Source organism: Marmota monax, unplaced genomic scaffold, assembly GCF_021218885.2.
Source record: "Marmota monax isolate L192 unplaced genomic scaffold, Marmota_monax_Labrador192_F-V1.1 WCK01_AAM20220418_F8-fsc00125, whole genome shotgun sequence".
In the NCBI taxonomy this organism is placed as follows: domain Eukaryota; kingdom Metazoa; phylum Chordata; class Mammalia; order Rodentia; family Sciuridae; genus Marmota; species Marmota monax.
In genome coordinates, this window is record NW_026695235.1 from 9,041,967 (window position 1) to 9,068,854 (window position 26,888).

The window sequence follows — 26,888 nt, forward strand, 5'->3', positions numbered from 1 at the left end:
AGTCTATCAAACCATCAAACCATGACATCCCATGGATTGTCATGATGCTACCAGGAACTTGTAATGTGCATTTGGGATTGTCTTCAACTGGTGCTCCTTCCTTACTTTTATATTTATGATCATCTATTTTACATTTGCCCATCAAATGATCTGTAAAAGAAAACCCATTTAGGTATATAAGGAAGCTCTATTTCATGCTCAATAAAGAAAGTCTCTTATTATCATTGCGTTTTTAAGAGGAGCTTCCTGAAAGTTTTTCTCATGACATAATCAAGCATAATGTGCTACCATCTAGGGGCGCTGGGTTCACTGTCTCCATTCAGCAAAGAACTGAAGAACAGGACACAGAGATAGCAAGAAAGTTGCAGGTTTATTGAAGAGCCACAGAAATACAGAGATAGACTTCTCCATAGAGAAGGGCCCCAGAGCTGAGAATCTTGTGGGGACTTTTGGCTTGTTCTTTTTATGGTCTCCGGAATTTCCTCCTTTCCTGATCTCCTCCCTGTCCGTGCGCTCCTCGCTATTATTGACTGGTGCCTCCTCTGTCCATGCATCTGTTTTAGTTTTTCTATTGAATCCCCCACTTAGGAGCACAAGCAGGGAAGTGTCCATCTGATTGTGACCCCCGCTCGTGTCCACAAGCACTTTTGTCTAGCAGGAAGTTGACCTCCTCAGAAGACCCTCTCCACGCCCCTTTGTTCTCAACCTGCCCCAACCTCCTCCCTTGCCACCTTGCCCTGGCTGTCTAAACACCCCCTCAATAGCAGAGGGAACTTCTGGTCTCAGTTTCTGCAAAGAACAGGCAGTATTTGGGGAAGTAGCTTAAGAAGTATCTACAGCAGCAGGAAGTCTAACCTGGACAGGGCCGCAGCTTCCCAGGGGAGGCCGTGGCAGATCTCAGCCGGAGGCCTCTTGGCCTTCTCAAAGCATTGGTTTTTCCTGGGCCCCTGGCAGAGCTCTGTGCCATGGTGGTTGGGTGAAGTTTCTGCCCATTTGGGGGGAGGTGTGGAAAGCCTAGTTGCTTGGGGGTCGTTTTGCAAGCTTTGTGCTGTGTGTCTCAGAGAGAGAGGAGTGAGGGGGCAGAGACAGAGACAAAGAGGACAAGCAATATGATAGATAAGGGACAGGTGTACAGATAGCTGGACGCTTAACAGAGGGTGCACCGGTAAATAGAGAACGTAGCAGCTATGCAAACTATTCAGCCTTGTAGGTTTCAATTTCCGCTTCTGATGAGATGAAGTTTTTCAGGGATGGACTTGAGAGCGGGGGAGTCTGCAGGGCCATGGGGGTCCTGCCTGCCCAGGCACACGGGACATTGTTCTTTCCCCAGCACGTGGCCAGGAAGTTGGGTTTTCCCTCTTCCTTCAATGGAGCCATTCTCTTGACCACTTTCATGGGCACATTCAGGATTTCAGAGTGTTCGTACAGAAAAGGAACTGACAGAATTTCAGAACCTCAGACAGATACAAATAAAACCGTGCAGCACTGGACATTTGCGGGGTGTTTTGGTAAAATATTGCTTGCTCAGACCGACAAAACTTCACCATTAGGAGCTGGGTAGCTGATGTGCTTTTCCAATTTAGGCAGCAGAATCTTAAATAAAAATGTCAGGTAGCGCCCACCCAGTCCAGACACAGCTTCAGACATTTTTTATGAGAGAAGAAACAGAAATAAAGGGAAATGGTCACCCTGCCGTCCGGAAATGAGAAGGACACAGGTTTTCCCTGTGCTGCTAATTGAGACGTACTGCTGTCTCCGGGGCAGAGCAGCCTGCACCCACAGCTGTGGGCACTGGGGCAGGCTCTTCGACACTGTTTCAGCTTTGTATCACCAGACTTTTGGGTTGTGGACTGTACTGGTTGGTGTGGAAAGTCTCTTTTTGAATATTCTTATTTATTTAATTATTTTGGCATAACTTGAGGTTGAACCCAGGGCCTTGAGCATGCTGGGTAAGGTCTTTGCCACTGAGCTACGTCCACAAGCCTTTATGTATATTCTTCATGGCTTGTATTACTGACCTGGGGCTGACCCTGTGCCAAGGCCAGCAAACACAGCTGCCCACACTGGCCGTGCGGCTGGCTATGCTGAAAAGTGCATCCTTCCTCTCTGAATTAGGGACATGCAGCTGAGCCCGATATCATTTGGGCTGCAGTTTACCTTGTAATGAGGTGTCAATCTGTGTTTAACACTGCAGAGCTGGGTAGCTAGGTAGGTTAATCTTTTCAAAAGTGGTTTTTACTTCTGCCTTTTTTAAACGAGAAAACTGAGTACCAGAGGAGCTAAGAACCCTCCCCAGGGTCACACAGCAGTAGGAAGCAATCTCCAAATCTTCTGTCAGCTGCGTCCCATAACCCTACTTCTGCTGGGAGGGTCTGGGGGCTAGGAGAGGTCAGCCTCTCCAAAGAGGATGGGGACTTTGTCTGCAAGGGACACAAGTCCTGCATTTAACTTTTTCCTGGCCAGGTGTGTGTGACAGCCTCTGTTCCAGGGTGGAAGAGCTTAGAGATGCCCCCAGAGTCCCCTAGCATGGGAGCCCACCTCTGTGAGGAACTCTGCCTCTGCACAGGGCTTTACAGTTCCCCTGGGCTCCCATGGGCTCCCCGGTGTCACAAGCCCTGGGCCCGGTGGTGGGAGGCCACACCTGTGCCCCCCTGACCTCCAGGCTGGCCATCTGCCCTAGTGCCTGTCCCTTCTCTCCATCTGGGCTTCAGCTTTTCCTGAAGCCCTGCCCCTTTAACCAGCAACATCTCCTGACTCCTCCCACCAGGACCACCTTGAGGCATCTCCAGGCCTTTAGAGATTTGTGCTGATCTCTGTGCTGAAGGTCTAAAGAGTTGTCCTTTCTTAGCTGCCACCCATTGCTGGCCAGGTCAGTGGGAGGAGCTCATGGTCCTTGGATGACCTTGCAGACCTCCCCAAGGCGGTGCCAGAGTCCAGAAGCAACAACTCCTTAAAGACTCGTGGCTGCTCTGTGAAGGTTGTCCAGGATTTTCAAACAAAGGAGGAATTCATAAATTACTTTTGGCTGAAAGTATCAGTTTAAAATACAATTTGTAATGTTTGTGTTGATGACCCGTCCTTACCGTCTTAATGTATATATATTCCCTAAATATACATAATTCTCTGTTCTTCATTCGTCATTTGTCAAAAAGTGAGATTATTGCTTTTTTTCATTATTATAAAAGGGAGAAGATTAATCAGGCCCTTTAAGAACTTCAGGTTGCAGTAACATTTCAATTCTAAAAGAGATATCCTCCATCTTCCCTTGGGTCGGGGTGAATTTCCCCTTTGCACTCACTAAACAGTGATGCCTGCATTCCTGGGGTTTGGGACCGGACGTTATGAAAAGAGGCCATTCCCAGGGCTGCAGCTGCCCTCCATAGCCACGGACAGTAGTAGTACTAAAGGTTTATTTCCATTAGCACAAGAGCTGGGGCGACTGCATTTCAGATTCTTGTCTTCCAGTCCGGGGATCATGGGACGACATTCATTAAGCATTTTACAAATATCCACTTGAGCCACAGGAACTCCGCCCCTTCCCGATGGTCCTGACCCACAGTCTTCCCTGCAGATTGGGAATGTAGATTGAATACAAGAGGTTGACTGAACTGGCACAGTAGGAAATGATTCCCATGCCCTCTGCATGGTTTGGGCTCTCGTGGGTCACACAGGATGACACCCAATGTCCCCCGACGTTGGTGCCTTCAAAGCTCTGCTCTCGTGGCATAGGCAGAGATCTGGGAGAGAAGACAACAGTGCTTTGATCTAGGTCATAAATCGGTGAGTTTAACGAGGCTGGCAAGCCTGGAGCCAGTGTCCCCCACTCTCAGATGTGATGGGAGGGCTGCAGGCAGAGCCCACTTAGTCTCCAGGAAAACCAAGGAGCCTGCATGTGAGTCTGCGAGGGAAACATCATTCAAGATCTATCTGAAATAAATGATGGTTCTCATGCATCTCCCTACCTACCTACCTACCATGGGTCTATCTTCTACATCTATCATCCGAATCTGTCTACCATCTGTCATACCTATTATCTATGTCTATCTCTCATCTATCATAACTGTTATCTATATCTATCATCTTTCTCTTCTATATCATCCCTATCTATAATATCATCTATACCTACACATTTTCTAAATCTATCATCTATCCACCCACCCACCTACCATTGATCCATCCATCTGTGGGGGGTGACAACATAGCGAGCAATAGAGAACAAGCCTCCCTTACCCGGAGTGACCTGTGTCCCCCACCCGCGTGGTTAGGGCTGCTGCTGGAGTGTTATTCTGCAAGGTCCCTGAGAGAGGAAGTGGCTGAAGCAGATTAGGGTTGGTGAGAAGCTGGAGCTTCCTGGTGACGGTCAGAGTGGTGTGCACACCCTGCTCCCTGGCTAGGGCTCTCTCTCCAGACTCAGGAGGTCTCTTTGATTTTCTGTCCCCGGGCTGGAAGTGCTCCAGGTGCAAGTGCTGGGTAGCAGTGAGGCTCTTGGGCCAGGTCCCAGGGGAGGTGGGTCCTGTCCCTGGTTCTGGTTTGAGCTAACATTGGGGCTTATTTGCTACTTTACCTGTCAATAGGGGGGTGGATCCCGACTCTGGCTGTACCTGAGGGTCTTTGCAAAAAGTGTGAATGTGTGGCCTCCCCCCAGGGACACCAAGTCATCACTCAATCTTGCTCTCAGGAGACCTTCCCACTGCAGCAGTGCAGGGAGGCAGCTGGGGCCCCAGTGTCTGTACCGAAAAAAGAACACACAGGACATTGTGCCTCGAGGGCTGGCCTCGGCCCTCGCTGGACTGGAGGATTTTTAAAGACTTTCCTCTTCTGTGGATGGGGATTTGACTTACTTATTTGTTTTTACAACTTGGCTGGAAATTGTCCAGTGCTCAGAAAGGTGCCCAGCGTGATGGGACAGCTCACCCAAGTTGTGGTCACTTCACTCTGGCTTATGAATCGGTTAAAGCCTTCTGCCTTGGCAAACACATTGCCACACCTACGTGGGAGGAGTACAATGCATGGTTCTGAAACCTCAGTCTAACTGTGAAGGTCAGTGGTGTCCTGAGGATGATAAGAACCCAGGCTGCGATCACAATCAGCAGACCTCGATGGCAGCAAAAGTATATACAGAAACTCAACGTGTTACTTGGTTAGCTCAGAGCTCTTGTGAAAATCAGCTAACACTGGCTCAATGCCTATAGCAGTATTCAGACGATATCTACGTGAGATACCAGGAGAAAGGACCAGCGCAGCTAACGTTTTTAAAATCCATGTAAACTGTCTCCAGTAGGAACCAAAGATCAGGTACAGAAAACACACTCCGCATCCAGACTGTGCCCTTGACTTTCACGGCCCCTCTCAGGGTCGAGTTGAGGCAGCTGGAGGGCAGTGGGCTCTGGACTGTGGGCTGCTCCACCGTGCAGGGCATTTTACTTTGTGAATGGGTCTTATGCGGGAGCAGTGTCCTAGCTCTGAGGGTGTCACTGTTTTCTATTTGCAGCTCCGATTACCTCATGTTTGTGTTTTTCTTGCTATAGATGGGCAGAAGAAAGTTCAAGAAGAGTTTGACATCGACATGGATGCACCAGAGACAGAACGTGCGGCGGTAGCCATTCAGTCTCAGTTCAGAAAATTCCAGAAGAAGAAGGCTGGATCTCAGTCCTAGTGGGGGACCCCCTTCCTAATCTGCTTGAAGACCCTGAATTCAACCATCATCTGTCAAGAAACTAAGAGAACAACACCCTAGACAGAAGTCATCCACAGGAGATACACACACGCACCGCAAACCTAAATGCATGTACAGAAACCCATAATATTTATACCCTTGTATACAGGCGTAGGCAAGGAAAATTTGAGTAGCTTAATCTCTATGTTTATCTCCATTCTCATTTCTCCTGCAACTATTTTCCTTGAAGTTGTAATAAAATGAAGTTAAGATGAGTGATTCAAATGCCTGTTTTCATCTCTCTTAATTATATTTTTCTGGCACTGGGGATGGAACCCATGGCCTTGCACACACTCAGCACATGCTTTACCACTGAGCTCCACCCCAGCCTCTCCCTTGGTATCAACCTAGGAAGTCACTCGGGTTAGAGCTTGCTGCAAGCCAGATGTCCATTTTCACCCTGTCTCCTTAGAGATGGACGCGGTGGCTTCTGTTAGGAGTGTTTGGGCCGAGAGTAAGAGATCCCTTCTCAGCCATGTCTGTCTCACTTGGAGAGTGCTAACATCCTATGGGCAGTGGTGATAGATTTTTTTCTTATGATACAGCCCTGTATCCTGGGGTGACAAAGCCTCAGAAGTTTCATTGGAGAATTATGAATCACGGAGAAACAGCTTCCTGAGAGAGTGGGGTACAGGTGCCATAGAAATGAGCCACACTGAGATGTGGTCTCTGGAGCTACCTATGTGAAGTAGCCAGGGCCAAAGGAATCTTATTTAGATAATTCATATTAGTCCCTCCATGCTCTTCCCAGCCCCTACTGTTCTCCCACCCCCTGAATATTTCACTCCTGGGGAGTGGGGTCCGTCCTTGCTGGGTGGGCTCTACTCTGACTCCAGCATGGGTCTTCTAGCCTCAGACCCTCCTGGAAGCTGATCTGGGAAACTTTTCCCCAGGGACCCTCTGTGGGAGCAGTTCCTCCCCAGTCTAGCCGAGGGTCTGAGCACTCTCAGCCCATGAAGGGTGAGGATGGGGGAGGGACCATGGACTTCGGAGAGGCTCCTCAATGGTTGTGAGGGCTTCTCCCATCCCGACCACAGGAAAGAGCTTTAGCTGATTTTTTTTGAGCCACAGGGATGAATTGAATTTTTTTTACTTCCGGGGGCGGGGTGCCTGATGGTCTGAAACTCCAGCTAATAGGGAGGGGGAGATTCCAGATGTGTCCCCTCAGCATGGGCAATTGATACATTGTGTCTGCGGCCTCGCAGAGCCACAGGAATAGGTGGCTTGTGGCTGCAGGCCCTGGAGGACCTGTGGCTCCCCCGGGCTGAAGTGTTCCTCCCCAGGGGAGGAAGGCGCTCCCCCGGGCTGGCACACATGACTTGCAACTTCACTGATTCAATTTTGTTTCACTCCAGTTGATTGAATTCCTACTGCATATGTGACCTTGGTGCTGTGACCACAAAGCGGGACAGTCCTTGGCCAGGTGGAGACTCGGTACAGATGAAGGGAAGGCAAGAATGGGGTGGTGACAGAGCAGCTTGGACACCTACTCAGGTCTCCCATCAAGGCAGCCGCCCTGCAGCAGACTCAGGGACAGCGGGAGTTTCTGGGTTCCTAAGACCTGGTGGCTGGTGTCGGAGTGCCTCAGCGGGGACCTAGGGGAGGAGACACTCAGCTTTGCAGCCACAAGTCTGGATTTATGAGCCCACCCCAGCCTGGGGGTGTGGCTCTGCTACCTGAATTTGGAGAGGTCAGGAGGCAAGACCCCAAGCCCTGAGACTTGGAAATGATCCATCTTTGACTTACAGGTGGCCATGTGACCCCAGAGAACGAACTTACCTCAACAAGCCAGTTTCCTTAAGAGCCAGGTGGTGACTTGGTCAGCAACTTGGCTGGGTCATGTTAGGAGTTTAAATGAAGCAGGTAAATGCACGAGAGCTTGGCTCACAGTAGAGGCTACCGTGGGGCCTCATTGCTGGTGAGCCACCCTAGCAGTTGGTGACGGCCTCCTTGGCCAAGGCCCTGCCTCCCAACCCAACCCACACCGTGGGACCCACTTCCCTTGCCAACAGCAGCTGGACCAGGTGCGGCCACCTGACCCACGAGGCCCTTGCTCCTGTGAGTCTGAGCTAATAGCAGGTGAGCCACCAGTCATGTGGGGGAAATGGCAAGAGGTGGGCAGAGTGAAGCTCCACAAGTGATTTATAGATCATTAATTCTACTGTTTATTTACTCTGACTGTTACTACTACTGCTACTACTACAAGCTTCTGAAAAAGGCCATTTGAAGGGAGTGTGGGAGGATGTAGGAGAGGATTCAGGTATGTGGGAGAGGTAGGCTACGCTGAGTCGGTCCTTTGCAATGAACAGGAGCCCCCCACACACACTTAGCTAAAAAGAATTGTTCAGGTCTTGCAGACATCTATGAACAGGACATCTAAGATGTACAATAAGAAACCAGGATGTTCTGGGCAGGCAGAATTACATTAGCTTTATAAATAAACACACGGGGGAAGAATTGACGTCTTCATGTTATTATCTTTGTAGCATTTTATGACTTTCAGAAAAATTTTATAGTTTTCTTCACATAGGTCTTGAACATTTCTTCTTGTTCTATTTCTAGATATTTCATATTTTTGTTGTCCTTCTAAATAGAACCTTTACCCAAAATATTCTCTAGTTAGTTTTGCTGTCATCTATGAGAAACCCTCTTACTGAACTCCATAATATATATTCATTCACAAATAGCAATCACTCTATCTTTTCTCTTATACTGGTTTTAATGCCTTTTTTTCTTGTCTTGTCTTTGTTATAATCCACTCTCGTATCTTGAAGGAGCCTTGGACATCGTTGCTGTCTTGATAGTAACAGTGACAAGCCATCTTCTGATGGTCATTTGTCTGGGTCATTGTTTTGGGCTGATGGACTTTAACTTCATATGGTCTCATTTGTCAAGTCATATAGGCCTCTTGCTTTTCTTTGGAATGCACACAGTGGATATGCCCTGAAGTTGACCTAGACAAATGAGCGGGATGGCAACAGAAGTCTGGGGGGTGAGGAGGTCAGAGTGAGAGCTCCTTTGAAGGACAGGATTCCCATGCATGCTGTGTTTAGGAGATTTCACTTAATTCCAACCAAATCATGCATCATAGGGAGGTGGCCCCTGGACCACTCTGTAGTGTTCAGTGTCCTAGTCATCTTGTTCTGGGTGGCTTAACCTATAGACATTTCTTCTCACACCTTTGGAGGCTGGAAGTCCAAGGTCAAGGTGGACTTGGTTCCTGGTGGGTGCTGTCCTCCAGGAGAATATGATAGAGGTGGGTGGGGGGAGAAGGAGGGAGGTTGGGAAAGATGGAAGAAGAGAGAGAGAGAAAGAGGAGCATTCTTCATTCTAGCAACTTTTCCTCTTCTTCTTTTTAGATGTAGATGGACACAACACCTTTATTTTATTTATTATCTATTTATTTTTGTGTCGTGCTGAGGATGGAACCCAGTGCCTCACATGCAAGTGCAAGGCAAGTGCTCCACTGCTGAGCCACAACCCAGGCCTCTTCTTCTCTTATTAAAAGGGCATCATGCCATCATGGAGATTTCACCCTCATGACGCTGTCTAAGCCTGGTCACCTGCTAAAGATCTCATCTCCTGATTCTGTCATACTGGGGGTTAGCTCACCCTGGGACTTCATTTTCTGAAATCCGGTCAGACTGAATGATACTTGAACTTTGTCTGCTCTCCAACTGCTTCACCACAGGACCTGGTTTTAGGTTCACCACTGGCTGCTGTCCTTTCTCCGTGTTCCTTACGGCCATGACCATGGGCTCCTTTCAGTCCTGCACTGCCCCTATCCAGGGCAAGCTATTGGTTTGTCAGCCAACAGGTGCTTAACTGAATAAGAAATGTGGGTAAGCTGGGGACGCAGAGCCCTGCTGTGCTTTGTGTGACCTCCCTGGGGCACAGGGTCTGCAGAGCTTGGCCACAAGGGGCTTGGGCTGATGGAAAGGTCTCTGTGCTGCTGAAGGGCAGGGTGCTTTCAGGCTCTAGGGATGCAACGCCAGAGGATTGCTAGAAGTGGAACCAATGAGCCTTTTCTCTGCCCCGTGAAACTGATTTGGATATGAATACTTCTGCAGCCCCCTAAAGCCACCACCCTCGTCATTTCCGGGTGACTGTACTCCAGGGCCTCTCTACACTGAGGTTTAAAGAGCGGCCATCTTGAAATCCACAACTGCTCACTAAGGATGGAGAGGCACTTCTCAGCTGGGGACTGCTCAGACTCTTCCTCCAGCCTTTCCTACTATCCTGCCACTACAAGGTCATTTCCTCGGCTGCCTGTGCACGGACCCCGCCGAGCTCAAGTTAGATGAAGCCTTATTCAAAGCAGGGCTGTATCTTTGGCTTAGATGCCTGTATGGAAACAATGCCTAACACCTGTGACATCACACAGATTTCATCAGTCAGGGAGGGCCCAGATGGAGCTGGTGTTAGGCTCTCTAATTACTGAGGGTCCAGAAGCCTAGAGAGAGCTACTAGTGGGGTCCGAGCTACCCCATTCTGCAACTGGATAATTCCGGCAGCCATTCCCCCGATTTCACCACACGGTGTCCACCTCCTCTCCTGGGGCAGCCAGAGTCATATTATAAAAATGGGGATCAGATGCTCTCATCCTTGCCATGACTTCCCGTCCCCAAACGAAAACTCCTTCACTGAAGGAGCAGGTCCTTCATGTGGCCCGTGAGGACCCACACTGGGCCACCCCTCACTTTCTGGATATTTCTGTCCTTCTTCCCCCTCCCTCGCTGAGACGTTAGAGTCTGGTTCTGCAGCCCTCTGCCTGAGTCTTTGCATCTTTTAGGACTGTTCTAAGCCACTGTGCCCTTCCTGGAGAGGCTGCGGTAGAGGTGGCTGCTGTAAAGCAGGAGCCCCACGTCCCAGTTCCCTGCCTGTAGGACAAGATGCTTGCTGCTGTCGCCCTGGGTCCTCTGTACCCTCCGCTGGAAGGTGCTGTCAGAGGTCCATCATGGGCCACACCCGCGGTGACCTACATCCCTTCCACTGGTCAGAGGGAACGGCCTCAGCTATTTGCAGGGGAAGTTGGGAAATGTGATCTACCCGCGTGCCCTGGGTGTGGAGGAAACAGTTTTGGGGGAACACACTGTGGTTTGTCACAGCCCCATCTCCTCTCACCTGCCCCCTCCCTTCTGTCCTGCTCCCTCCCACACATATACCCCCACCCCACCTCATGTCACCAACACACACAAGGGCCTGATCTTGATGGCACTTATCACAGCTTTAAGTTCACATGCATCCGTGCAGTTATCTGATTAATTCCTCTATCTGCTCAGCTCCATGAAGTCAGGGACATCCATTTTATTGACAGTTCCCTTGCTCTGTAAATACTCGTGACAGGACGAGTGAATAAATAAATACCTGCTAAGCCCGGGGAATGGACTGTGAGAAATTCATCCGCACACATGCTGCGGGCAGGGGTACGGGATGATAAAAGAAACCACCGCGCTTCCTTCAGTAAACGGCAGAGGAGACTCCGACCTGCTCAGAGGGCGCGTCTCTCTGCTTTCTGTTCTTCATTTCCCCCTCTAACGAGGGTCATAAAAAGCCACTGGGTTGTTGGTAATCTTGTCATCCCGGTTTATGATGGAAAGACACAGAATGGAATTCAGGACAGTCACCGAAAAGCAGGGACATTTCTAGGATTCTCTTACCCCCAAAGATTGACCAACCCTCAGGCCTGTAGTGGCTTCGGGGTCAGCAGGGTCTGGGCACGCAGAGCCCTGCCTGCCCTGCCTTCCTCCTGCCTGCCCTCCCTGGGAGCTGCCAGTTAGCCGGTCTCACCCTGGGAGCAGCTCCTCGGCCTGCGGGCAGCTGCTCAGGCTTGGCCCTGACTCAGACACTAGTACTGGGGTTGTCCTGGGAACGACCCACCACCTCCTCTGGCCTCAGTCCCGCCCTGGGCAGCACCCAGGGAGGGAGTGGAAGACAAGGCCACCTGTCATTTCTCCGTGTTGGGCTGGGGCAAGCTACACAGCTCTTTAGGGGCATGGATTCATTAAACCTTAATGGTCTTACGGAGTAGTTCTGCATCCTAATTTTCCAAAAGAGGAAACGAAGGTTCAGAGAGGATGAGGAGCACACTGGGGATGGGCAGCTAGTGAGGAATAAGGCCCAATTCCCCCTCTGGTTCTGTTCTGAGGGTCTGAAGCCTTTGACACCCACTTTACCCAGCATAAGGCATTGAATGTGACTGTCCACACAGGGTGCTGTTTGGGTTCTACGATCTCTAGGGACCCTGTGATGCCTCTCTCAATGACTCAAATATTTTGGTGGCCTCTGACTCCCAAATAGTACTGGTAGACTGAATTAGGGACCCCAAAGATGTCCACGTCTCCTTCCCCAGGATGGAGTGAGCATGTTACCTTCTACTTTCAAAGGGACTTGTCTAAAGAGACAGCTTTTTATCCCTCTCTGCAAAGATGGTGCTGACCCTAAAGAAGGGCTGAGTAATTATCTGTTGGGCTTCAAAACTGTGGCACAGTGGTGAGGCTATTGTGGTGACCTCAGATCATTGTGTCACCAGTCCCCATCTCTGAGGATAGTAGGTAGAGTCACATCATCATGCCAGAATCCCCAGGGGCCCCTGGACAGGGTGGGTTGAGGGGTGCAACAAGCTGGTGGCACTGTGCATCCACTGCTTCCATGACCGGCAATGGCGGGGAGCTTCGGGGTGCTCTGTGCCCAGCGTTGGCACCACCACACCACACATTTTCTTCTAGGTGACTGGTGCGCAACCAAGCCAGCAGCCCGGGCAACACCGGGCACGGAGCCAGACTGATAAACCTAGTGAGCGGCTTTGCCACGGCAGAGCTTCCGCAGCTCTGAACCTTCTGCGTTCCTGCCTGAGACGCACCTGGTGTCCCTCCCGAAGCACCAGTCTCCCAGTGCAGTCACCTCTAAGCAAAGGGGCCGAGCATCCCTGCCCATCTGGTGTGAAGGACAGGTGGGGAGGCAGCAGCAGGGAGCTGTGTTCTCTTCATTCAACAGCCTCCAGGGGCGCGCATGGGGCTGAGGGAGCTCCGTGCAGCTGTGGAGGGTTGCTGGGCTCGGCTGAAGAAAGGCATCTGGGGTGTGGAGGAAACAGTTTGGGGGGAACACACTGCGGTTTCTATCACAACCCCATCTTCAGCTCCCCTCGGAAGGCCCGGCTCTCCTTTCCCCAGGCACCCCCGCCCCACCTCCTGGTGCCCTCTGATGTTCACGTTCATAGCTCAGGGAGGGTTAGTACTGCAGCTGCTCATCCAGTGCACAGTCCCTCCACAACCTCTTTCCAGCCTTCCCTCTCCTTGTCCCTTCCTGATGCTGGACGTGGACGAGTGGCCATCCATCTCAGTCCACCAGGGAAAGGATTTCATGCAACACTCAAGCAGATGGAGCCTCTCGGCCATGACCGCAGACCAGGCCTAGACATGGAGTTCTTTAGGGCTGGCACCTCTCCTGGTGGAGCCTCACACACAAGCCAGGCAGCCACGACCTCTCCATGATGTCCCACCAGGATGCAAGGCTGTGCTTTCCCCGTTCAGGCCCCCAGAGTCTCTGGCTGGCCCGGTGCCCAGTTTGCTTAAATTCCCTGGGAATGGAAGTGGAAGAAAGCTCAGGAGCAAATGGATAGTAGCCCCTCTACTGCTATTCCAGTCCATACCCCAGGAAGGAAAGGGTAAGAACTTAAGCTCAGTGCTTTAACTGGCACCCCCAAAACAGGGGTGTCACCAAGTATTCTCCTCTGCTTCACCTGTGACTGTCTGGAAGAGGCTCCAGGGCTGCTGTGTCGAGCAGAACTTCCGCCTCGTCCAGCCATCCTCAGGTCCTGACCTGCTTCTCATGGTCTCACCCCTGTGTCTATGCCCAGCCACAGCTGGAAGGATGGACATGGGGGGACAGTCACAGTCTGCACAAAGGCCATCTTCCGTGTCCTAACTATGGAGACGGGCATGCGTGCAGCCTGAGTTCCCCAGGCCACAGGGACCTGTCCACTTCTGCCAGCACCGAGTCTCTTCTGGCCTGGGCATGTGTGACCCCTGTGGGGTCAGATGGTCTATACGGCTGCCTTGTCTCCCCAGAACCTGTCCTTCCAGTTAGTGCCATGCTTCCCTGGCCTGCAAGCAGGGCGGGTGCAGCCTTCCTGCTGTCAGCCATCATGGTAATGCCAGAGGGGTTTGGAGGATGAGTGGCCCCTGTCTTACTCTGTAGGCAGGTCACGCAGAGACTCCAGAGCTCCCTGGTGGCCAGGAGCCTGTCCAGTGACGAGCTCAAGGAAGCCATTTTCCCCTTTCTCTCTTTTCCCTGTGTCCTCCCCTCCCCCTCCCCCAACACTCCCTGGGACAGCCTCCCAAACAAGCGCTCACGTTTGAATCCTTGTTTCAGGTTTACTTCTGGGAGAGACCAACCCAAGACATATGGCAAGGGAGACGTGGCATTTTTAGCTCAGACTCTGGGTTCTGAGAATCTAGACCATATGGACCATGGTTTTGTTTACATCATAGTTTAGAAAAATCTCTTTTTTATTAGGAAATCAGCCTCCTCCCATCAAAATGGACAAGAACTGACTTTGTTTCCAATCCACCAAGAGTTGTTCCCTACCCTGAAGGAGAGCTTCCCTGCAAGGGCGAGGGAAGCCATGACGGGTGCTGCAGCCCACCTGCTCTGCGGGACCCCGAGTCCTGGGGATGCAGCGGGGAGCGTGGTCTCTCCCTTCCTGGAAGGCGCACTCCAACAGAGGGCAGCCAGGAGCATGGGGGTCCCAGCGGAGCATGGGTTCATGGAAATGGGAACCATCCCGAGGAAGGGAGAGGTCCTGTGGGTGAGCTGGGGTTGGGGACTTCTAGAGAGGACTGGAGGGATGGGAGGAGCAGGGAGATGGCAGTCCTCCTTGAGAGCCACGGCGTCCTGCATCAGCTCGCCTGCTTGACACAGGAGCTTCAGCCACAGCGCATGCAGGTCTCCTGGGAGTTGACCAGGCCCTTTCCCTTTGCATTTCCAGGAACGTGAATTCCAGGGGCTTCAGAGATGCTGCTTTCTTTCCTGTTGTTGGCTCTTGGGATATGCAGATGTCAGGGGTCTGATTCTGCATCTCAGGGTACACAGGGCATGTGCACCCTATCCTGCCCCAGCCCTATTACCCAAGACCAGCTCTTGACGTCTTCCAGGGGTCCACTGACTTGCTCTTCATTGAAGATCCCTCGGTTTCCCACCGTCTCCATCGTGCTCTGCCACCCAGAGAACAATTGCTGGTGTCTTTCCCACCTGGGCTCCCTGTCCTCAGGGCAGTGTCTCCCAGGCAGCTCTCTGGCACTGGTGCATCGCTTCTCCCGTGGACGCAGCTCTCAGTGGTCATGGTGGTGGAGGAGCACGACTCTGTCGCCTGTGGTCAGCCGAGCTGCCCCAGCCCCTGCACTATTCCAGGACTGTGAAAAGCAATTCCAGGGCAAATCATTTCAGTCTGGGGTGTCAGTGGTTTCACTGTGGTCCCATTTCCCTCTTTCCTATGGAAAACAGTCTGTCTGTCTTCCCAGGAGGAAGGCATGGATGTGCCAGCTCTGGGCCCTGACACACAGCACATGCTCGGCAGACTTCCTCCCTGTCTGACGCCCCGCTGAGGAGTTTCTGAGGATTCTCATTTAGACCCTTACAGGAAGCCCCAGAGGAAGACACTTTCAGTTCTCCAATTTTCAGATAAGGAAACAGGGGCACAAAGTCACGAGGTAGATTTCCCAAGGCCGTTCTCAGAGCACGTGCCTTTCTCCCCTGTAGGATGCTGCTTCTAACTGCACCAACCCCTGACCATTGGTCCTTGGGGGACATTGTCACCTTCCCCACAGTCCTCCAGCCTGCTTCCAGAGCCTCCCTTCCTCACCCCTGGGGGCTGAGCAGCTGCAGCTCAGGGCTGACTGGGGGCTGCTTTCCCTCCAAAATGCTGTCTCACCCTGGGTGCCTCTCGTCTTTCCTCTCCCCACGGTGACTTGTTCAAGGGCACATCAAAGGCGGAAGCCACTGCCAAAGTTCTTACCTTCTAGTCCAGAACCTGGAGGACACCAGTGGACAGGAGTGACGGTGCAGATGTCTGGAGGTGATGGAGACAAATGTGGACAGCTCACCTGCCGAGGAGAAGCAGGCAGCGAGAGGAGCCCAGGTGCCCACCTCAAGCACAGCCTCTGACTTTTGAGGGAGTCTGCAGATTCATTTCTGTCTTGGCTGCTCTCAGAGATGCATTTCAACAGCTCGAGCCCAATCTACATCGAGCTGCAGGACATCAATTGGCAGCTTGTTTGAAGTGGATCCAAACTCCGTTGTCGGAGTGCAGCCGCACAGCATATCTGCAAGTGAGAAGCCTTCGGCTTCATGGCGGAGGAGGAGGGGACTAGGGTGACTTTCCCTCACGCCGCTGCCTCTTCTGTTCTGGAAATTTTCTTGCTGGCTTGCAGAAGACCCAGAAGGGAAAACCAAGCTTGTATAGTTTTGTGCTTCATTACTGATTATTGATCCAGATCTGTCTTCTACGCAGAGCTGACAAAAAAATAAATATTTTTGAAAAAAAAGAAAGACCCAGAGCAGTATGAGGTTGGAGGAGGGGTAAGAAGAAGGAAGAAAAGAATTCAGGAAAGGGAGAGGCTGGAGGGAGGAGAGAAAAGGAACAGGGTAAATAGGTGGGAAAGAAAACCGTTGCCTCTAGCTTGGTTTGAGGGTAAGATAACACACTTCTCTCCATGCCCTTGACAGAGCACAGTCAGTGCTATTCACATCTGGTAAATCTACCCAGGCTTTCTGCGGAGGCAATAGGTTTAATTCTAGGAGCTGGATGGCTGTAGTGGGTCCACAGGGGACAGAGGACATCTGGTGGAATGAGTCGGGCACCTGTTCTCTTTGTACTGCTCTGCATGGGTCACTGTGCCAAGTCCACGGGAACAGAGAAGGAGACAGCCAGGCACGGGCTGTTCCTGGGGGTGCTTCACTTAGGCACCGTGTTCAGACACAGCCATCTGTCTGCAAGGAGTTTGCTTTCTAATGGAGGTGACAGACAGACCCACAAATTAGGCAAAAGTGGCAAGTTCTTGGAGAGGCAGGTGGATGAGAAGTGGGAAGGGAGAGGGATCAAATTTGACTCAGACAATCCTTGGAGAAGCATGGGTCTGAGGGGAGCCGAGAACTGGAACATGTGGGGACAAGGAAGGGCAGGCCCAGAGGCAAGGGGACACTTCTTTTGGGGAGTAGAAACTCCTCCAGTTTGGGAAGTGTGTGGGGAGCTTGGAGTGAGGAGTGGAATCCAAGCCCGGGGAGGAAGGTTAAGGCCAGGCAGAAGGCAGATGCACTGGGCAGACCTGGCTCACACTCGCCAGCCTGCCTCTCCTTGCCGTGGGACAGTTGGTCAACACCCTCCTGCCTTCCTCGCAGCGAGGTGTGGCCATGTGGGAGGGCCCTGGCTGAGGAGCGCTCAGGGAAGAAGCCCTGTGAGCCACTTCCAAGCCAGGATCATTAAAAGAACTTGCTGGGCAGTCCTCCACCCTCCTTTCCTCCAGTAGCCAGAAGGGAGGTGCCACAGGTGGCTTTGAGGAGGACTGCCACTGCTTGGATGTTTGCCCCCCCGCTCCCTGCCAAGTCCCTTACCTGGAGTGTGAGGGCATTTGGCAGTGGGTCTTTGGTGGTGATTAGGCCATGAAGGTGCAATCTCTGAACAAGGAATCTGGCTGCATCACCTGCAGACTCTGTCAGTGGATGTGTCCAGCCTCCAGAATACTGAGAAATACATTTCTGTTGACCCAGTGTTTGGCGGTTTTGTTATAGCAGCACGGACACACCAAGATAGAGGCAGAGCCCCAAGATGGAAGGAACCTGGGTCCCTGCGGTTCACATGGAAGGCCACTAGATGCTCAGAAACACTTCTTTGGGATTTAATATGAATAATAAACCTTTGACATGTGAGTGCCAGAGACCCGGGGTTCATGTGCTGTAGCAGTGAGCACCACTCTATGTCACACAGTTTTAAATGAAGAGTGTGGAGTTTATGTTTCATCAACTGGCAGAGGAGTCAAGGTACTCTCTCTCACATGCATTGGGGGGCATGTCTAAGATGGGTCTTGTCTTCAGCCCAAGTGCCACAGATTCTTACTGAGGACCCTCAGATAACAAATTATCTGTCCCCTTTGGGGGTATAAGCACCCTTAGTTGGTGTGTATGCTCATTATTTCACAAGTCCATTTCACACTGTTGAGCACTTTTTATTTTCAAGTTCCTATACTTGAAATAAAATAGAATTCTTGCTCTTGAGATATTCACCCTAATAAGGAAGAGGAGTAAAGATTGCATTGGAGAGCATTACAAGGCAAGGTGTAACCACCAGAAAGCAGGGTGTTGCCACACATGGGTGCGACCAGGCCACACAGGTGTGCCTCCTCACTCCTGTGCCAGCCACCACCACAGCCAGGTGGGCAGGTGTCCAGCACACGTGCTGGGCCGGGCATCGTGAGTGCACCTGAAGCTCAATACGGGCCTTATGGAGTGGGCTCTATGATAATCTCTATTTTGAAGACAATTTAGCCATTGGCTATGTCCTGGATTTAGGGATTTTAGCCTCCCTGTGCTCTTGAAGTTCTTAGAAGCTGATTCTTAAAGCATGGTATTCACAAAGTGGTTTAGGCTGCATTTTCTTAATCATCTTGATCACGAGTCTTGTAAACTCTCAGTTAATCCAGGATGGTTGTCTAGCAAAAGCATAAACAGCACATGGTCCTTCCAAAGCCAGAGTTAGCCAAGCGCGGCAGCCTGTGTGTGTTCAGCACAGTGCCTCCGTAGCGCTCCATGATTATGACTTTCCCTCCATTAATAAAATTATCTGGAGAACAAATGGAACATTTTGTTTGAGAAATAAAATTGGTGCTTAAAGACCTGACCTACCGAGGAACAGAAAATTGATGAAGATGGGTTTCAAAACACAATGTTCCGATTGGAGTGCCGGGTTCGACCTGGCACTGTTAGTCCCCGTGTCTCAGCCACCATTTGTGACCTTGTCCTCCATCCGTCCTCTGACCTATTTCTGACCTGTGTCAGTCCTCCCAGCCTCTCCACTCCCGCTTCCCTTCCGTTTTGTTTTCAGCCTCTGCTTCCAGTTCAGCTCAGTGGTATCAGAGCACAATTTCCCTCTGGAGGTAAGGGCTATTTTATCTACTTTTTGGTGTTGTTAAATTTTACTTTAAAAAATGTCACATGCTTCTCCAAGGCTCAGAACAAAGACAGCAGGGCTCTGTCCCACCCTTTCCTTCTCCAGGTCCTCAAAGGCAACACCTTTCAACCTTTTTCACACGTTTCTTTGAACATTTCCCTCCGTATTTGTAAGACATGCTGGTGCTACTCTTTCTTAATTTTTCAGTTTCAGGGGTTGTATGACGACTTCTTAAATGAAGCATGAGGGCTGTCCTCTGCTCCCCGATCTTCCCCGTCAAAACCTAATCTCTATGACTTACATTTTGGTGTTTTCAATATTACGCCAAAGTCGACATCATCCACAGCTGAGTCATTCAACGCACTGTCATTGCATTTTCTTTCCTGAAGTTAGTAGTCATTTAGCTCTTCCTTTACTAAGTACATAGGCTTTTATATAATTTATATGTATATATGATGTTTTTCTGAGATTCTCCTCCATCTTCCCGTCCAAATAGGGCTTATCTTTTACCCTGGAGCGTCTTCCTCATCCCTCAGACAGTTGGCTAACTTTTCTTCTGGTTGGAGTTCCTGCCTTCTGGTTCTCAAACGTTCCTCTTTCTTGGCTAACGTCCTTGTGTTGGTGGACTATGTCTTTGGAATCCTACTGACAAAGAAAGCTCACCTAGAGGTACCGAATTTTTGAAGATGCATTTTGCCTGAACTCTTACACTTGATAGTTTGGCTAGGTGTTAAATTCTAGGCCATGAACAATTAAAAATATTTTTACATTTTTTTTTAATCAGCTTTGTGGATGCACAATTTACAGATAATAACCTTCACTAATTCTTAAAATCTAGTTTTATGATTTTGAAAACTGTATACAGTTGTGTAATCCCCACTAGAGTCAGGATACAAAACAGTTCTACCCAAACAGGCTTCCTCACACTGCTCCGTAGCCAAGCCACAGCGGCGCTGTTCTGCTTTGTCACGTAGTTTTGTCTTTCTCAGAATTTCATACACATGAAATCATGCACAGGTAGATGTTTCTTTTTCTGTTTTCACTTAGCATCCTCTTGGTATTTCATTCCTCTTATGGCTATGGATATCCTGCAGTTTGTGCCTTCACCAAGGGACATCAACTGGTTTGGGTATTTTATTAGTAATTCTGTCACAATTGCATATACATCTTTGTGTCCACCTGTGCTTTTCTTTCTTTCTTTTTGAGTGGGATCATTGAGTCGTTCGGTAAATTTATATTTGGGCGCATGTCAAATGGCCAGACTGTTTTCCAGAGTAGCAGACCATTTTGCATGGCACCAGCGTCATGTGAGATGTCTACTAGCTCCACGTCCTATCAATACTTGGTGTTGTTTCTTTAGCGTTTTGAAGCTGTTCTTCCTTATGTTACAGCCTCCGTCTCCAGTGAGAAGCCCAACACCGTCATCACTGAGGAATCCAACATCTCACTGATTTCCAAACTCTGTGGCCTAGCTATTGATCTGGACCCTTTAAGGTTTTTCTCTTTAGTCCCGGCTCCCTCGTCCACTGGTACTGAATGTTTAAGGAAACCTCCCACGGGAGTCTCAGGCCCCTCAACTCCTAGAAGTTTTTCTAAATTATTTATGTGGTAATTTCTCTCCCCTACTTTTCTCAGAACTCACTTTTTAGAACATCTATTATTGGGATGTCAGCTTCCTGGAACATTTTTTTTTTTACTTTGTTATTTTGCTTTCCCATTTTTCATCTCTCCCTCACTTTATCGTACTGTCTGGAAGATTTTTCAGTTTTGGCTTTCAATGCTTCTATTGTATTTTCCATCTTGACCTCATATTTTTAGTTTCCAGGGTCTGTTTTTCTTGTTGTTTTTGACCAAATGCAATTGTGATCTCACCTTATTCTTCTTTTATTAAAACAGTGTAGGGCTGGGGCTGGGGCTCAGTGGTAGAGCGCTTGCCTAGAACGTGTGAGGCCCTGGGTTTGATCCTCAGCACCACATAAAAATAAATAAATAAAATAAAGGTATTGTGTCCAGCTACAACTGAAAAATAAATATTTAAAAAAAACAGTCTATACTCATGTATATCAGGGTATTAATTATAGGGTTTTCCCCAAAGATATATTGTTATCCCTGGATCACCCCTCTTTTCTTTTAAACAAACCATGCAAAGATCTAATTTCCAGAATATATAACTGGTTACATTTCCACAATAAAAACACAAATCAATTTAAAGATGGGAAAATGATCTCAATACATACTTTTTAAAAAAAAGATACACAATGGCTAATAAATATGAAACGATGCTCAACATCCTTGTCACTAGGGGAGTGCAAATCACAATCACAAAAGAAATACCACTTCACACGCATTGGGATGCTCACCTTAAAAAAGGGACAGGGGTGTTGACGATGTGAAAAAACTGAAACCCTCCCTGGTAGATTGCTGGTGGACATGCAGATGCTGCAGCCACTGACCGTCTGGCAGTTTCTCAAAGTTGAACAAGCACATGACCCAGAAATCCCACCCCTGGGCAGGTGCACAGAGGAATTGAAGACGTGTTCACACAAAACACTCAAAAGGTAGAAACCCAAGGCCTGTCAACGGATGAGTAAACAAAACGTGGCTCATCTACCCAACAGAATATTTTCCAGTGACAACAATGAAATTACATGCTGTAAATCACCCCTCTTTTCTATTCCTTGCTTTAGAATCTGTCTTCCTTTTCATGTTAGAGAAGTGATTCTCAATTGGGTGCTGTGTGCAGATATTTTATCCTCAAGGAATATTTGGTAGAATCTAGAAATGTTTCTGTTGGTCACAACTTGGGTGGGCCATGTCTAGTTAGGAATAGAGTTGGAGAGGGCAGGGGTTTTCCTAAGTGCTTTATGACATACAGGATAGCCCCTCACAACACGCGATGATCAGGCTCCCCATGTGCACAGTACGGGGACTGAGGGACCCTGTCTGCTGGGTGCTCCTGTCAGATGACCGTGGGTCCTCAGCTGGCAGTTCATAGTTATAATGCAGTGGATTCAAAAGTGTCTTTAGGCAAGGCTTGTAGCCTGGTGGCTTCGAGGTAGGGAGGTTTGCCCCTGTTTTGAGTGGCATCTGCTGCCCAGTGGTATCCATCCTCTGACCTCAGCCCATCCTCTCTGTGACTCATCCCCTTCTTGAGAGTTGACTCTGCTTGTTTTCCAGTAGTTGCAGTGCATCCTTCCAGTTCTCCTTGTACACCTGTCCCACGCCTGCTGGGCCCTGAAGCCTCAGCACACGGATGGTCTCAGCTGCTGTTTTACTGAGAAGTCATTCCCATGTGGACTCCTAACCCCATCCTCCTTGGACCACATTTCTTAGCCCTGCCTCTTTTCTTGCTCCTGATTGTGAAGAGGTCTCTGCTCCCTGATCACCGTGCTGGGTGGCTTCTTCTGGTCTCTTCAGGGCAAGAGCTCCAAGTTCTACTCCATTCCTTGAACACTCAGTTTCTTTCTCCCAGCACAAATCTGGCTAGATGTGCTCTGTATTCCAAATCATCCCAGGACCCGGGTGGCTCCCAGGACTCCTGTCCTTCCTGTCATGGCCACGCCTCTTTAAAAACATCTGTGTTTCTTGAGAGCACTTGTCCACACTTGGCAGTTGTGGACTGGCCCCCATTCCCACCCCTCCAAGTGTGGCTGATGGCAATCTGGGCTGCACCTTCTTAGGGACAGATCTATGCCCCTGTCCTCTTGCTACTATCCCTTCTCTCTGGTGAGTTCCTTTCTCCCTTTATGGGATCTTCCTCCTACTCCCACTCACTGGCATGTGGGGGACCCCCTAGGCTCTGCACCTGCCTTCACTCCTTCTCCCCAGGAAGCTCCTGTATTCTCGTAGCTTGTATCCGCCAGGCCCCTGAATCTCCATCCCCAGACTCCTGGTTTTAAGTGCTCAGAGCCACATTAGGCCCACCTGAGGGAAAGAGCCTTTGATTTTAGCTTATATGTGTATATTAATCATATCCTTATTTTCTGTATTTCATGATGCTTTGATCTTCGGGGTCCTGGAGAGACTACCCCTCCCAGGGCCAGCTAATTCCCTGAGATAACCAACACCTTCCCTGTGAACCTGCCTTTCATATGCAAACCAGCCAGCTCAATCCCATATCCCCAACCCCTTATCCAACACTCACACATATTTCCTCTGCTCTAAATCACCCCTGGACAGGGGCTAGGCAGCTAAAGAACGGAGCCTGCCAGAACTATTCAAATCACTCAATCCTGAACTGGTTCAAACTGGTCTCCTCTGCTTCACCCATCCTCTGCTGAAGTCACAATGGGGGGGTGCTCTGGGCAGCTTTCCCTGGGTCCTGCAGGCCCTGGTACCTCCTCCGGTGCCCTGGACAGCAGGACATGCTCCCTGCTCCTGTGAATTGTGACTTTCAGCCCTTCTGTCGCTGGCTTTGGCATCTCTGCCTTCTCTCGGTTACCTCTGCCAGTTTAGTCCTGGCACATCTGAGGCAGTGAGGGAAAGACAGAGGTCAAAGTATTGCTGCAATGTCTGCGTGCATATGGGCCAAGGACAGCATCCTGTCACCCTTGGCCATTTCATGGTGAGCTCGCAAGGCCTTCTGTAGAAAAGGGTCTCTCACCTCAGCAAAGGGATCTCTTGGTATCTCTGCCCTCCTTCCCATTAAACCCTTACCTCACTCTCTCTTAATTTGGTCCGTTTTTATGCCTCTGAGCTATTCACTCAGCTATATTTCTCTTTTTCAAATTACCCTGGAATTACATTTAGTGGTCCACTCTGCAGTCTTTCTTTCTTTCTAAGTTCAGAATAAAGCCTTATGTTTATTGGGTTTCTCAGAGCACAAAGGCAAGCAACCCTCTCCTGCACCCCACATTTGCTCATTATGCTGCTGCCCTGGTTGAAGCCGTGTGGCTCCAGTTCTCCTTGCGCCTGGCTCCCACTGTAATCACCCAGGGAGCTTTTGAAAAGCACCATTGTTTGGGCTCCTCCCAAGACCAATTATGGGGCTCCGGCACCAGTATTTTTACAAAACTGTCACGTGGTTCCTTCTAAGTGCTGCCAGATCTGAGATCCACAGTTGCAGTTAGGTGTTATTTTCTTTGCTCTTTTGTTCTTTTTTGGCCAAGACTCAAATTTTACTCGAGAGGTTCTCAAACTTCAGTGAGTATTAAAAATCACCTTAAGAAACTTAAAGGTAAGGCAATAAAGAAGAGAGGTGGCACTTCTGGGGTCATGAGTGTGAGCCTGGAGGACCCAGACACGGATTTTGGAGGCTCACCCTCCTGACTCTCAGGCAGTAGGTCTGCGCAGGGCCCCAGGGTTTGCACTTTTGACATATTCCCAGGTGAGACCGTTGCTGCTGTTGGTCCAGGGATTACAGGTTGGGTTCCGCTGCCCACCTCTGCCGTGGGTGCCAGTCTGGTTCTCATAGTCTGAGTAACCCACCAGTCTACATTTTGACCATAAAAGTCCCATTTCCTGGGAAACCCCTCAATTCCAGAAAAACTGGGGTAATTGGTCACCAAAAAGATGTATCTCATCCTAATCCCCAGAAGCTGTGAGTGGACCTTGTTTGGAATCAGGGCCTTTGTAGATGTAATCACATTCACGATCTGGCCATGAGATCATGTTGGGTACTGAGGTGCGCCCTAAATCCAGTGATAAGTGTCCTTATCAGAGTTAGGTACAGAAGATTATACAGACAAAAGAGGAAGAAGCCGAGTGACCACACGGTTAGAGAGTGGAGGGAGGCAGCTATGAGCCAGGAGTGCTGGGGGCCACCAGCAACAGGAGGAAGCCAGGAGCCATTCTCCTTAGAGCCCCTGGAGGGAGCACAGTCATGCTGACACCTTGATGTTGAACTTCTGTCAGAACTGTGAGGGAATATATAGCTACCCGTTGTTTGAAGCCACCAGGTTGTGGTGATCTGTTATAAAATGAATCTGCAGGAAATGAATATGGTCAGCCTAACCTATAGAGGGTACTTGGCGGGGGCTCTCTCTTATGCTATCAGAAGCAAGATGTTCTGAGTATAGACTAGTCCCCAGAAAGACTGGCCGGCTGACCAATGAGTTTACAAGAATACTTCCCAGAAAGAACAGGCTGGGTAGGGGCCATGGCGCAAGCTAATCTGATATAGTAAAAGTACTAAAGATTATCTACAGTAGGTCATTAAGCAGCAAATGATGTAAAGAGAAAAATCGATTAATATGAAACGTGCCACTTTGTTTTGCAGAACACGGTGGCCTGACATTTGTGGGCATCTCCTGGAAATTCCCAGGGCAACAGTGCTTTGGGTCCAAAGATAAGACCATGAAGGAGAGGGTCGGCCAAGCATCCTGGGCCCTGGGCCAGCCCCGGAGTCAGGTGTGGACAGGCCCTGTGTGTTCTGAGGAGGCCTTGCACCTTCATGCAGTTGGGCATCACAGAGGCAAGGCCCAGCTGGTAAGCCTGGGCACCCTCAGGCCCATGCCTGAGACCTGAGGCCAGAGAGCTTGGAAGATGGGCAAGATATCTGTGTAAAGCCCCAGAAATGGCAAGTTGCCCTGGGGTCAGCTGGGCCAGCTCTGCTGTGGAAGGCCCCATGAGGATCTGTGAGGGCCTGACCGGCTCACTCCACTTTCCACCTCTCTGTCTGCCTGGCTGAGTCAGCGGCTTCTGCTCCCACACCCGTGCCCAGGCTTGAGTCATGACCTTCTCTTGATCATCCACCTCTGGACTGTTCTACGAATGCACCCCTGTAGGAAGAATCCCTCCCAGTTGGCTCTGCTCAGCACGTGCCCATCAAACACCATGAGGTATGTTACTTTCTGGTTGTTTTCTTAAAGTCAGTCATTGGTTGCCTGATATGCACTTTGCTGCATACAGAGAATATAAATGATTTTCCTCTTTTTTATGTTTCATTCTGTATATTGAAGCTTTTTGACTTAATGCTTTCGTACATATGTACGCAGGAAGGCAATTACCGCAGTCAAGTAAATTAATGTGTCCCTCATCTCACATAATTACCTTTCTTTTTCTTTTTCTTTTTTTTTTGTGGTAAGAGGACTAAAAATCTACTCTCTTAGCAAATATCCAGCGTGCAATGCAATATTATTAAGAATGGCATGCAAGATGAACAAGACCTTTCTATGCTTGTTCACTTGCAAACTGTGTCTTGAACGCGTTGACCTATGTCTAGCTCTTTCTCCCAGCCTCCAGCCCCATCAACCTTTCTACTCTCTTGTTTCTATGTTTCTATGTATTTATTTATTTTTTGAGTCTGCATATAAATGAGATCATGCAGTAGTATTTTTTTTTGCTATAATTTGGATCTTGAATGTCTCCCAAATGCCCACATCTGGCAAAGGCTTAGTCCTCAGCGTGGCTCTACTGGGAGGTGATAGAATCTTTAAGAGGTGGGGCCTAGTGGGAGGCTCTAGGTTGCTAGGGGCATGTCCTGGAAGGGGCTTGAGGTCTCTGAGTCTCTTCCTCCTCCCTTTGTTTCCTAGCAACCCTGAGGGGAGTAGCTTTGCTCCACCTTGGGGTGCTACCTCACCACCAGCCCCAAAGCAACAGGCCAAAACAATCATGCACTGGGATGTCCAGAACTGGGAGTCAAAATAACAACCTCTCCTCTTCATGAGCTGATTATTACAGAGTCTTGTCTGTTTGCTTTAGCATGGAAGCTGGCCAACATGCTTGCCCCGTCTGGCTGATTTTGCTTGGCTTAAAGTCCCTTAGCTAGGTTCATCAGGACCGGCTACTCACTCCCTAAAGACAAGGATTGGCTATCTGCTTCTGCTCACTCCCTAATCCCCCAGACCTGGCATTAACGAACAGTAAGGTCTTATCTGCACAGGCTGATTTTTATTTTCCTACCTTTAAAAAATGTAACTGAATCTAAATATTAATAAAACCTTTTGGTTCAGCTGTGAGTTGGATGGGGGCCCCCTGAGTGGATCTGAAGCCTGGCTAAAACTTCTGGGAAGTGAAGACCCAGCTCCACAGCTGGGAGAGAGCAGGTGGAGCCCTGGTGCGGCTCAGCAG

At 49.7% G+C, this 26,888-nt stretch overlaps 1 protein-coding gene across 1 annotated transcript in view; it reads left to right on the forward strand.

Annotated features, from left to right (window-relative positions):
* The window catches only part of Pcp4 (Purkinje cell protein 4), a 54,653-nt gene extending 48,712 nt beyond the window's left edge, over nucleotides 1-5,941 (forward strand). The window contains exon 3 of the mRNA XM_046439184.2: nucleotides 5,529-5,941. Coding sequence (XP_046295140.1) covers nucleotides 5,529-5,656 — 128 coding nt within the window. The 3' untranslated portion in view covers nucleotides 5,657-5,941. The remainder of the gene's footprint in view (nucleotides 1-5,528) is intronic.
* The last annotated feature ends 20,947 nt before the right edge of the window (nucleotides 5,942-26,888 follow it).